Below are 12,896 nucleotides of genomic sequence, written 5' to 3'. Positions count from 1 at the left end.
GCCCTTGAGCCTGGCGTCCCAGGAAGAAAAGCCCTGGTTAGCAGCCACAGGCCTGTCATTTTGGGCGGCGCCTGCTGCGGTAGGGACTGAGTGGTTTCGCCAGCAGGTGTCGGAGTCCTGGTCTCCAGCACGCGGTCCCGCGGGGCACTGTGACAGCTTCCTCTGCCTGCACGTCTGGCAGCCTGGGCACAGAGACGTGGTGTTTTGGGTTCTTGAGCCAGGACCAAGGACAGCCTCAGACACAACCCTACGTCTGTTGGGTTATGTGTTCACAAGAAAATGCACCGAAAGTCATTTTTAACCCACTTACCACTTTTTGTTCATTCAAAATAAGAACAAATTTTGAGCATTCAGGTTTTCCTTTTTTTCTTTTTTTTTTTTGGTACCAGGAATTGAACTTAGGACCTTGTGCTTGCCAGGCAGGCGCTTGTGCCGCTGAGCTACATCCTCGGCCCCCAGGTTTTCCTTTAACTTGAGAAGTTCTAAGTTAAAAAGTCTATGCCACTGTTCCTTGAAGACCAGAGATTTCTAGAGTGAAACAGAATTTTCTACCCCTTAATTTTCCATGAAAATTATTCCAAGCTGGGCCTGGTGGTGCGCACCTGTAATCCCAGCACTTTGGAGGCTGAGGATCACCATGGGGCCAACATGGGCTACATAGTGAGTCCAAGGACAGCCTAGAATAGTAGCATGACCCTATTGCAATAAAACAAAACAAGACTGATTCCCGCAGAATCATAACAGACATCTCTGATGAAATCTCCAAGTTAACTCAGCACTGTTTGTAAAGCTGGTCAGTTAAGGTCCAGGTAGTGGGGAACCTTAATTTTTTCGTGATTGATTATTCATTTTTAAGGGAGTTGATCCATCTTCATCAAAGCTGTTGACAGAATTCCTCAAATGTGTCTTCATATGCCGGTATTTCATTTTGAGTTTGTGGTTCTCATTCTGTAGATTTATAGAAAATTATCTTTGTCCAGGGGAAAGTTCGCTCTCAACTTCCTGTGCTTTAAAATACTTGTCCCCTATTTTCTTGCCAGAAGAATGCTTTTGTAGAAATTACTTCTTTTTCCTTTTCATTTGAGGCAGTCTCACTCTGTAGTTCAGCCGCCCCTGAACTCATTACATAGCCCAGGCTGGCCTTTAACTTGTGGTGATTCTCCTGCCTCAGCCTCCCAATTGCTGGAATTACAGGCGTGGGCTGCCACCACTTGGTATTTCTGCATGTTTAGAGAGGGGAGAAGGCAAAATGTGAAAGCACCTTGAAGGATGATGTCTTAGATACGTTTCTCTCACTGCTGAGACAAAAATACCCAACACCCCAAATTAAGGAAGGAAAGGTTTATTTAGCTCACAGTTTGTGGAGGTTTCAGTCTGTAATCAGCGGGCTGCAAGGCGGGGTGGCATGGCAGAGGTGCAACAGTTCAAGGCAGCAGGAGACAGCAAAAGAAGCAAGAGCATAAAGGGGGAGAACAAGCCTCTTTTCCTCCCTTTTCTCCGCCCCCCCCCCATTTCTGGATAGGGTCTTATTATGTAGTTCATGCTGGCCTTGAACTCACTATCCTGATTGCCTCAAACTTGAAGCAATCTTTCTGCCTCAGCCTCCCAAGTGCTAGGATTGCAGGTGTGCGTCACCACACCAGGTTAAGATTGAATTTTGTCAGGGGAATGTATGTAACCCTGTCTTATTCAAACAGAAAAATGAAGAACGAATGACAGATGTCTAAGGAAAGTCAGAAGGGAAAAGACCCTAGGGAGCACAGTTACCGTTAGGAAACCGAAAGAATGAAGTGTAGGGCGTTATAAATTAGGGAGTTAAGGTAGGGACTAGTCCTCTTAGCTGTGAAGTAAGCATCGAATTACCCTTGTAGGCAATGCCAATAGGCACGTAGGACCTTGGTATCTTGCGCTTATTATTTTCACATGGGCCACTAGGTGTCAGTAGAACACAGGCTGTTCAAGAATTCCACGTTGGGGGCCCTCGGGCTGGTGAGCAGAGCGGAACAGTGTCTGCGGGCAGCAGATGTTCTCTCAATAATGCATGCTCTATTTGAGAAACAAGTGATTTAATTTAATTAGCCTCCGTCTCAATAACAACACTTTTCTAATCCGTGCCAGCAGACTTTTGTTCGCTTCTCGCAGAATCGCTTTATTCACCAGGCTTCTAAGGGGTGGTAGGGTAGAGCTTGCCTGTGAGTGCAAACTGGGCCTGCTTCACAGGAGAGGCCACATTTGTGCTTCCAAATCAGTTAGTGGGAAGACAGAGCGCTGCGGGTTTTCAGACCAGACCCCTGCAAGAAATCCTTCAGTATTAGCGTCTGCAGTTTCTCCAGCTGGGACTTCGGAGACCCTGTCCTCATCTATCCATCCATTCTGTCTGTCTCTCCCTCCCGCTCCTCCCAGAGCCCCATGCTCCCCAGGGACCTGAGATCCCACCAGGACATCCCCTCTGCATTCCATGCTTCCTCCCTCGTGGCCAAGCAGGGTCATGAAAGCATAAAGCAGACCCGGACCGAAGCGGCCAAGGAGCAAGGTGGAGGTGGCCAGAGGCCTCATCTCCTCCTGTCCGGCCTCGGCTCCTTAGAACCCCACAGCTCCAAGCCAGGAAGGAGGGCGGCTCCGGGTCACCCTGTGGGAGGCTACTTCGTCACTGGTTATAAATGCAGACTTCAGTGTGCGAGTCTTTGAACAGCGAGCCCACTTGAGGGGATTTACCCTGAATATTGTGAAAACATCATGAATATGGAGACAAAATACAGTTAAGGATAATCACAAAGCTTACTATAGGAAAAATGTAGGACTAACTTAAGTGTCCAGCATCAGGCGGACATTATTTTTTCATTGTTGTTTTGGGTTTTTTGAAACAGTATCTTATTATGGAGTTCAGGCTGGCCTTGAATTTGGTATTATATAACCCAGGCTGGCTTCAACCTCACAGAGATTCTCCTGCTTCAGCCTCCTGAGCACTGGGATTACAGGCTTGCGCTACTGTACTTGGCAATGTATCAATTAATTAATTAATTGAGGATGACTTTTCTTGACACAGAAAGAGACGAAGTTCAACAGGGTACAAGCAGTACATACAAAGAGGCCTCAGTTTGCTTGACGTGTTAGTATATGTTCATGTGGACACTCTAAAGTGCACAGAGAGTGAGGCATTAACAGTAGTTTTTGGTGGGTCATGGGCTGATAACTACCTTATTTTTCTCACCTAGATGTGTTTTCAAATTTTTCTAGTATGAGTTGGTGTTACTCATTAATATGAAAGAGATGATGTTTTTATAGAAAACAGAATAACTTGCCTCTGTTCTATGATTCTACATGACTCTAACTTCATAGCTATCAGAGATATTTTCTTTTTTCAGTGCCAGAGATCAAACCCATGCTAGTCTGGGGCTGTACTGAGCTAAACCCGTAGCCCTGTGTATTGGCTTTTAGTATAGTTACTTTGCTGCTAGTTGCTTTTATTTTGATTGTTTTTGTGTGTACATCTGTTAGTACATGTTGGTGTTATGGAATGATTCCATTCACGGGATTTGGGATGTGTACATAACCCATCTTAATTCTTTCTACAGTACTGCCCTTTCTCTTTTCTCACTTTCCCTTTTTAAAATTTTTTTTAAAATTTATTTTTTAAAACAGGGTCTCAGCCATATAGTTCAGGCTGGCCTTACACTCACTATGTAGCCCAGGATGGCCTCAATCTCATAGTGATCCTCCTGCCTCAGCCTCCTGGATGCTGGGATTAGAGCTGTGGGCCACCACTCCCTGCACAATTAGCTTCTTGTTGTCTTAATTATGGGTTACAACATGACTGTTAACAAATGTTTATTGAGTTTGAAATTGCTAGAATTCACGATTAGGGCCATTTTAAAGAGTCGGATATAAATGTGGGCAGTTTTTGGTCTCATGCCTGCCTTTCAAAGCCAGAAAGCTGTCAGCACCAGCATTCTGTCCAGGGCAGAGTCTCCGCAGGGCTTCAGAGTAGCAGAGGAGGAAATGCCACTGACCCCAAGGCTGTATCGTTCATATCATGTTAACCTAACAAGAGACTGGGAGTTGGTGTACTTTCCTAAAGCAACGCATGGTGATTTGTTCTGTGGGTGCAAGTGTCTGCGATACCCCAGACCTTGCTTGGGTGCTGGCTGTGCGTGACCCTGCATGCCAGGGAGTAGCAGAAGGTTGTCATTATTATTATTATTATTGTTTGTTTTTTGGAGACAGGTCTCATTATGTAGTTCATGCTGGCCTTGAACTCACTACATAGCCCAGGCTGGCCTCAAACTCTAGGCAGTCCTCCTGCCTCAGCATCCCAAGTGCTGGGATTATAGGTATGCGCCACCACGCCCTGCAGGTTGTTATTTTATACAGCATGGGCAAGGAAGTCTGAGAGAAGGTGACTAGAACAAAGATCCAAAGTCACAGGAGTGGCTGTGCAGTGTCTGGCCGGAGGGTCCCTGGTACAGGACATGGTAGCAAGCTGGACGTGCCTGGACTGTTTGATGATCAGCAATGAGGCTGGAGTGCCTTTTTATTCCCAGTAGTAAATGAAAACTTTCCTTCACTCAGAATTGAAGGGATTCCGGGGTTTCCTCTGCAGCCCAGCGCTGTGAGCTTTTACAGGCTGAATGTGGAGGTGAAGAAGCCACTTGAATGGTTACAGCCAGGCTTTTGGGCTATGTGGGTGTGGTTCAGTGGGAGGGCCCTGCTTATGGAACCAGTGGGCTGGCTGGCTCTGTGATTCCCTGGGCTCAGGGATTTTTGTTGTTTGTTTGAGACAGGGACATGCAGTGTTTCCCAGGTTAGCTTCAGACCCCCAGAGACTGTCTGGTCTCAGCCTCTGGAGTGCTGAGACTACAACAGGCGTATGCCACCGTGCCAGGTTCAGCTTCTGCTGTTTGTGTTTTCTTTTTGTCTTTTATTTTTCAATCAGTTACCGTAAACACCTGCAAGTTAAGTAGTTTGGTTTCTTTATGTAAGAGTCGTGGGTGGAGAGATGACCTCAAGCCACAACCACATTTGCTTTAACACTGCTATAGTCACATTCTTTCTGCTGCTGTGCTCCTGTCCTGCTCCACCCAGCCACCAGCCATCTACCCGAAGAAGGGGACTCAGCGAGAACTTTGTTCCTTTGAGCTGTTGGTGGAAGTTAGTCGGCTCATTGCAGAAGTGTTCCTTCAGGAAACAAGAAAACAAATAAAACTTTTTTGCTTTTGAGACAAGGTCTGGCTTTGTAGTTCCGGCTGCCCTCAAACTCACTGTGGAGCCTAGGCTGGCCTTGAAGTCATGGCAGTCCTCCTGCCTCAGCCTCCTGAGTGTGTGTGTGTGTGTGTAGAGGGGGATTACAGGCATGTGCCAGCACTGCCAGCTACAAATCAAGCCTTGAGAAGGCTTGAGTACCATGTGGGTGTTGTGATGGCTCCTCTGCAGTCCGCAGAACCAGTATGTTTCCACCCCGGGTGAGCGGAGGCTCCTCGAGTGTTAAGTGATCATTTCACAGCTTCCTGAAGACATAACTCTGTGAAAATTTCTCAAGGCGTAACAAAAACACAAAGAAGTGCCAGCGGATGGGCTCCATCGTGGGCTTGGCTCCACACAGCCGGAGGAGAACAGAGCCCAGCTGTGGGCCGTCATCTGCGCTGGCCTGAACCCCTGGCATGGGAACAGCGCATCCAGTGTGGACGCTGTGAGCCCAAGGCCCGCGCTGCTCTTCCTGCGGCAGCGGGCCTGGGCCCTTCCCGGAGTTCTTCAGGCTGTGCCGCCTGCCTCCGCCCTGCCTGTTGCACGAGCTGAGCTTGTGTCTAGAGCGTCCTTGGCTGCCGCCTCCACAGCAGGTTCCTTCCCGCCCCGCTGACCCCGCCCCCTTATCACACGGCCACTCCCGCTTGTCGCCTGGTTCGCACACGTGTGAGCTTTGTGAGTGGGGACGCAGTCTGTCTGAGAGAGAGCCTCAGCCGCAGTGACAGGAGCCCTGGCGTCTGAGACACTTGGTGGAGGGAGGATCTCAGGCCTTTCGGGCCGCTGTGACTCGGGCCACGAGGCCCCTAACCTGCAGTCACTGGTGCTTAGCACGCTCGGGGCTGCAGGTCCACGGTAGCAGGCTTGCGGCCTGGTGCGGCACCGACGGCAGAGCTCTCTGAGGTCCTTTAGAAGGACACCAGTCCCCTTCACAAAGGTCCTGCCCATAGGGCCTGACCACATCCCAAAGACGCCACCTCTTCACACCCTCGTCTTGGTTAGGGTTTCAGCGTGAACCCGGAGGGACCCCACGGTTTGTGAATCCCTGGGACAGTGTCTCACCAAGCCTCAGAAGGCCCAGTGCTAAGCAGTCAGCGGTGAGTGCAAGGGAGAAATGACTCTGCAGAAAACAGGTCTGACTCTTACCTTTAAACTGGAAGATGAGATGCAGACAGCGTCAAACGTGCAGCGTGTGTAATTGGAATTTTGCTCACTGAGGGGCGGGGATATCCCCGTCGTCCACTCAGTGGCTTTGCTTGGGTGTCCACGAAACACGGCAAGCGTATGTTTCCTCTGTGCAAGCCGCGCCGCCTCCCCCCAGGCTCCCCTGGCTGCGGGTCTCCGCGCGGGCAGGGCCGTGGCCCTCCCGTCGCTCTGCCCGTCCTCTGTGCCCATTCGCACTTTGGGTCTCTCCTCAAGCGTCGCCTGCTTACGAATGGTGCCCTGCCTTTGCGACCAGGTCAGGTGGGACGGGCTGCAGCGCAGTCGCTCTTACTCTGCTTTGTAACGTTTGTCCCTGTTGCATGTTATGTTTATTTTTATGAGCAGACCAGGCACAGTTCTCAGCCCATGAGGCTGAGCGTGGATTAACAGGGTAGGGAGACGCTCCCTTACCTAGCGTCAACAGCAGCCAGATAGGGCGCTAGGCAAAGACAGGGGCTCCTCTTTTGAAACAGTCAGTTCAGTTCATTTTAACTTCAGTCATATAAATACGCGTTATTTGTCCTTGTCTGGGTCCGGCTTTTCCTCTGCATCTGGACTGTTGGCTGGTATTCCCTCAGGTCTTTTCTAAACTACTCTTCATGTGTATTCTGTGACTTTTCAGTTGAAAAGTATATTCTTCAGCTGGCTTGGTGGTGCACACCTGTAATCCCAGAGCTTGGGAGGATGGGGCAGGAGGATCGCTGTGAGTCCGAGGCCAGCCTGGGCTACAAAGTGAGTTCAGGGCCAGCTTGAACTACAAAGTGAAACCCTGTCTAAAAAAGAAAAAGGAAAAGAAAAAGAAAAGTATATTCTTTAAAATGAAATAGTCTTCAGGACTTTGGCACTTTGAAACCAACTGCATGCCAAGTCCTTACTTTTTAATTCTTTTTCCTTTATCTTTCACATTTGCCTTGCTCACACCTGCTATGGCGGCAATTTCCCAGTGATTCGTATTTATTATTATTATTATTTTTTGAAGTACTGGAGATCAAACCCAGGGGTACTCTACTACTGAACCACCTCTCCACCCCTTTCTTCCCCTCCCCTCCCTCCCCTCCCTCCCCTCCCTTCCCCTCCCCTTCCTTTCCCTTCCCTTCTGTTTTTGAGTTAATACGTGAGTATTCTCTTAATCTCTCAGTAGAAATTCCTAATAGGGTAAATATGGACAGATAAAATCCACATAAACAAAAGCTTTTGGAGGGCCTTGGATAACTGTGCATTTTAATAAGACAACATTTTTAACAGGACCCAATACACTTGACTCAGTCCAGATTTTTAAAAAATATTTCTAGCCCCACAACACAGTCATAGAGCTTTGTACAGAGCACCCATCAATGAGCAGAAAGTATATTTAAGTATAAGTTTTTGTAAGTATTTAAAGAGAACCTCTATGAGGTATTTTTTCTGCCAGACACACATATCTAGTGCTGATTAAATATCTGCATGTGTTTTTCCCTAACATGTTTTTGATGCTTCGTGAGGTCCTGGGATCACAGCTGGGGACCACTGTGCACCCGTGTTCCCCAGAGCCCTGGGTGAGAAGATCGGCACTTTCCCCAGCAGGGTGGGAGTGAGCTGTGGGGTTTGGGGCAGTAAAGGTTGGTCCCCACTCTGGCCTCTCCCTGTCTTCAGCCCGGCCAGCATCATTGCCATGGAAACCACATCCTCAGGGCAGATCAACTCAACCCCCTTGTCTGGCAGGTTCCACTCCTTTTTCTTTTTTTTTAATTTTGAAGCAGGGCCTCACTAAGTCACTAAGTTGCCCAGGTTGGGCTTGAACTTGCAGTTCTCCTGCTTCACCCACCCAGAGTGCTGGGATTTTAAGTGTATGCCTCCAAGCCCGGTTTTCATTTTTCTTTTGAAACAGCCTCACCAGATTGCCCAGGCTAGCCTTGATCTTGTGATCCTCTTGCCTCAGCCTCTAGTTGGATGTCGTGTTCTCCTTAACAGCAGTGGTGCTGGGCTGGGTTGAGTTGAGCTGGAGAAAGGCACCTTCTCCTACAGGAGAGCGTGTGGTGCTCCAGCCTGTGGCCTCAGTGAGACAGCTGTGGTGCACATGCCCTGGCATCCCAGGCCTGCGTCCGCATCCCACGTTTGGAGCTCACACAGCTGCCCTGCCACGTTTCCCAGAAGCCTCTTGGGCCCAACTGGCTCCCTGTGTGGTTTTCCCAGTGGGAGTAACTTCTTTATGTCTGAGGGCAGAGAGATTAAGATACAAGCTGTTCCCTTGCCTTGTTTTCCTTCCCTCGCGTCCGCGGCTGCTCACGTCCTCAGATGTGTCTTGGAGAACACAGCTCAGCAGAATTTCCCTTGTTTATTTTAAGAGGGACTCAAGTGTAGATGTGTGGGACCTCCTGACCTTACGTTCCTGGGTGCCGTCCTGCTGCGGCCGGGCCTGCTGCCCCTGCAGCCAGGCCCATGCGCCCCTCCTCCCTCTTGAGTGCTCTGCCCTCCCTGTGTGCCCTGCTCCTGCTGGTGCCCATGCCCTGCCCCCTGGCACACAGGATCGCCACAGGAAGCACTCGTCCTTGAGGAGAAACAGTGGGCTGCAGTCACCCACGGCCTCCAGGGCAGAGGCTGGCACTTCCCTCTTCCTTGCTGTGTGCACCTTCGGCTGGGAGCGCACACCTCACACGCCTGCCACTGCGGCGGGGTTGGGGACCGCGGAGTAGTCCTCAGGTAATCAGCCGCCTTGTCCGCCACCCGACTCCTCTTGGGCTTGGAGCTTCTCCATTTCCACGTCAGGATCTCCTGTGGGCGCGTGAGCACCATGAGGCCAGTACCCAAGGGGGCAAAAGCGAGCCCTTGGGAGCCAGGTGGTCCAGAGCTCAGATTCTGGCTTTGCCATTTCCAGCTGCTCTAACCACAGGCAAATTGCTCAAACTCTGCGTTGCTGGGTTTCTTGTGTGTGCAGTGGGTCATAACTCACACCCCATGAACTCCCTGAGTGGGAAGTGCAGCGAGCAGGCCTGGCCTGTGACCCTCGGGGAGGCTGGCCTGTGTCCCGTGCACTCCAGACACTTGTGTCAGCCTGCACTGGGCAGAGTTGTCCGGTCCTAAGCCTGGAGATAATCACGGGGTTTGTTGAGTGCTGCACTGAAAGTGAAGACTAGTCCACGCATGCCTGTGCTCTCATACAATCATAAAGCAAAGACGGTCTGTGGTGCCGTCCTCGCGCGACTGCTGGGCGGGCTGGGCAGACTGAGCACGATGCCTGGCATGTCTCAGGCACCTGCTGTCAACAGTGAGGCTGTTGTCAATAAGTCCTGGCACCTTGGAAGTTGCTCTGAGTGTTGACTGTACACAGGAGGGAGGTTTGGAGGTTTTGCTAGAGCTGGAAATTTTAAAATGCTAGGCACAGGTCTGCTTTTGGGTGGAGGGCTTGCCCCCTGCCAATTATACAAACGAGCCCCTTCCTTCCTTCCTTTCCTTCTTTCCCTGCCCTCCCCTCCCTTCCCCTCCCCTCCCCTTCTGATCCTTCCCACCCTCCCTCTTTCGCTTTCTCTTTTCCTTTCTTTTTTTGAGACATGGCCTTGCTATGGAGTTCAGATTGGCTTCAAACTTGCAGCAATCCTTCTGCCTCAGCCTCCCGAGTGCTGGGATTACAGGCATGGCAACCGTGCCAGGCTTGAACTTTTAAAAATCCATTCTTTAAAAAAATGCCTTTAAGTTTTCTGGTTTTTTTTGTTGTGATTCTGTTTAGCTGTTTGCTATATACTAAGTAAGTAACCTTTAAAAGTTTTTACTGGCCTACTTAAAATCACAACCCTTGTGGGTTTGGTGGTGCACATCTGTGATCCAAGCACTTGGGAGGCTGAGGCAGGAGGGTCACTGCAAGTTTGAGGCCAGCCTGGGCTACATAGTAAATTCAAGGCCAGCTTGAACTACATAGCAAGACCCTCTCAAAAAAAATTACCATCCTGGAGAAAACTCAGATGTGTTCTCTCTCTCAGCCTACAGCATGGCCTCCTCTGTTTCTAACTCTGAGGTCTGAGGTGAGAAGATCTCAAGTTTGAGCTCAGATAGTTAGTGACTGAGTGAGTGAGACCTTTTCTCCAAAAACAAAATAAAACAAAAGGCTGGTGATGTAGCTCTTGGCTCAATCCTCAGTATGAAATAAAAACAAAACATGTCACTTAACAGGTCCCTCAAGGATATGTAGACAACTTATGTGGTTAGAGTCAGTGTTTCAGAGGGGGTCAACCCCTACACCTAGGTCTTTTCAACATAAAATAACAAAAATATTGTGGCTTCTCCTGCTCTTTCAGATCTGACGTGCTGACATGGCTTCCAGCCTCCATGCTGTTTGTGGGTATAATCTATGCCGGCTCCAGGGCCTTGTCCAGACTGGTAAGTGTTAGGGTTGGCCTTCCCTCTTCTTCCCCTTTCCCTTTTAACTCGCTGTTCCTGGGAGCAGTGAATGGGGGGCAAAGCGTCAGCTTTACTACTCATTGAACTAGGCTGCACAGCAAGTCTTGGGCCAACACGGGATGTTTCCTTCACTTTTGTGTAATTGAAGATAAGTAGTAAACTAGGCAGGGCCATGTGCCAGTTCGTCTTAATGGTCACCTTGATTGGATTAAGAGACTCCTGGCAAGATGCTGGGTCATGATGCTGGATTATATCCATAGCTGAACATGCTGTTATGTTACACCAGGTGACAATGAAAGGTCATTATCTCTAGTTGGAGGGTATAACTTGCTGGTATCTTTTTCTGTGCTTCCTGGCTGCAGGAAGTGAGTAGCTTTGCTGTCCCTTGCCAGTCTGCCCTGATGTTCCTGCTTTGGAGCTACCTGACCATGGACTGAGCCCTCTGAAACCGTAAACCAAACAAACCATTTCCTCCTTTAGGTTGTGGCTGTCAGTTGGTTGATCCCAGTAAGGGGGAAACTGACCAGTACAGGCCAGGCCAGGTACACCGATGGAGAAGCAGGAGAGAGAGTGGAGGGATTTAGGAGCCTGCGAGGGACAGGTCTTGCTTGGGTGGCCTCCTCCGAATCCAGGAAGTCAGCTCCCCTTCCCCACCGCAGGTAACTGTGGGGTCGGGAGGGCTCAGCCCGCTCCTCCGTCTGCCCATTGGTCATGTGAGCAGTGGGTGCTGGGCTCGAGCTGACGCTACACACACAGGACTGCTGTAGAGCAGGTTGTCGCTCTGCCTTTCGTCCTCTTGTCCCCAAGCCTGAGCTCCTTAAATACAGGGACTGAAGAGCAAGGCTGTTTCCAGGTCACATTAGTTAGATAGTTAGAATTTCAAATGTTATTTTGCCATGGAAAGAGAATCTCTTCAAACCGCCTCTGCTGGAAGCTGACCTCCTTCCTCTCCCATACCCTGGCTGTGAGCTGGCTCTTATCTCTCAGAAAATGCTCTGCATTCTGACTTGCGGAAAAATGCAGAACTTGCAAAATAATACCGTCTGTTTATAGTGTGTGTGTTATGTTAGTCCCTGAGATCCCAGATACAAAAACAGTACAAACAAACAAAACCCACCTAACTGGGGAGCCGTGTTACTGTTCCAGCAACTCCAGGGTTGCAAAATAGCGGTCAGGAATGTAATTTCACAACGAAATACTATGCTCCCCTCATGATTCATAGACTGGAGAGGTGGCATGACAAGTACAGAGGGGACGCTTGCCGGGTGGGCCGGGAACCGAGCGTAGTGCCGCTGGTGTTCAGCCCCACACTCAGCTCGCACCTTCACGTGGGCCTGGGCTTCTGGTGCCTCTGGCCCCTTCAGATCTGCTGCCCTTCTTTCACCCTTTGACCTGCAAGGGGCGTTTCTTCTCCAAAGCGTGGAGCAGTGTGTAGGATTCACCAAAACAATGTATTGCTCAGAGGCTTTACAATTGCTTCTAGATTCTGGTTAGATTGTTTTGTTTTTTCTTTTTGAGACAGGGTTTCTCTATGTGGTTCAGCCTGACCTTAAACTCACTTTGTAGCCTAGGCTGGCTTCAAACTTGCAGTGATCCTCTCACCCCAACCTCCCAAGCGCTGGGATTACAGGCTGTGCCACCAGGCCCAACTAGGCTCTGGTTATTATGGGTGCCATAATTTTGAAGGTTGACTGAGTAAGGTATTATGCTGCTTCTTAGGTTTCCAGAGTGATTTTCTTTTTTTGACTTTTTGAGACAGTCTTACTGTGTAGCTCAGGCTGGCCTTGGGCTCACTATATAGCCCCAGCTAGCCTCGAACTTGCAGCAATCCTTCTGCCTCAGCCTCCCAAGTGCTAGGATTATAGGTGTGCGCCACCATGCCCAGCTTTTGTATTTTTTTCTGTGATTCTCACAGTCCCCAGACCTGTGATGGCAGAGGCAGGTGCCAGTCACCTGGCCGAGGAAGAGAATCTAGAAGCAATTGTAACCAGCCTGTCATGTAGAGTAGTGGTGGCTCTTTGTACTTCCCAGCTACACCTTTACAGATTTGTTTCTTTAGGACCAGTGCAAATGGATGTTTTTTA

At 49.6% G+C, this 12,896-nt stretch overlaps 1 protein-coding gene across 15 annotated transcripts in view; it reads left to right on the top strand.

Moving 5' to 3' along the window:
• Tmem241 (transmembrane protein 241) overlaps positions 1–12,896 on the top strand; it is a 127,263-nt gene that overhangs the window by 7,857 nt on the left and 106,510 nt on the right. For 14 of the 15 annotated variants that reach the window (XR_001230962.1, XR_001230968.1, XR_001230957.1 and 11 more), the window contains exon 4: positions 10,710–10,791. Coding sequence is in view for 11 of the 15 variants with exons in the window: in XM_013503737.1 (XP_013359191.1) it covers positions 10,710–10,791 (82 nt within the window). In the remaining 4 variants the exon portion in view is untranslated. Of the gene's footprint in view, positions 1–10,709; positions 10,792–11,292; positions 11,472–12,896 lie in introns of all 15 variants that reach the window. The other variant, XR_001231032.1, reaches the window with a different exon arrangement.

The sequence above is a fragment of the Chinchilla lanigera genome, unplaced genomic scaffold (genome assembly GCF_000276665.1).
Source record: "Chinchilla lanigera isolate Chin_1 unplaced genomic scaffold, ChiLan1.0 scaffold00001, whole genome shotgun sequence".
NCBI classification, from domain to species: Eukaryota; Metazoa; Chordata; class Mammalia; order Rodentia; family Chinchillidae; genus Chinchilla; species Chinchilla lanigera.
Note: the sequence above shows the minus strand (reverse complement) of the source record. Positions and strands in the feature narration are given on the sequence as shown.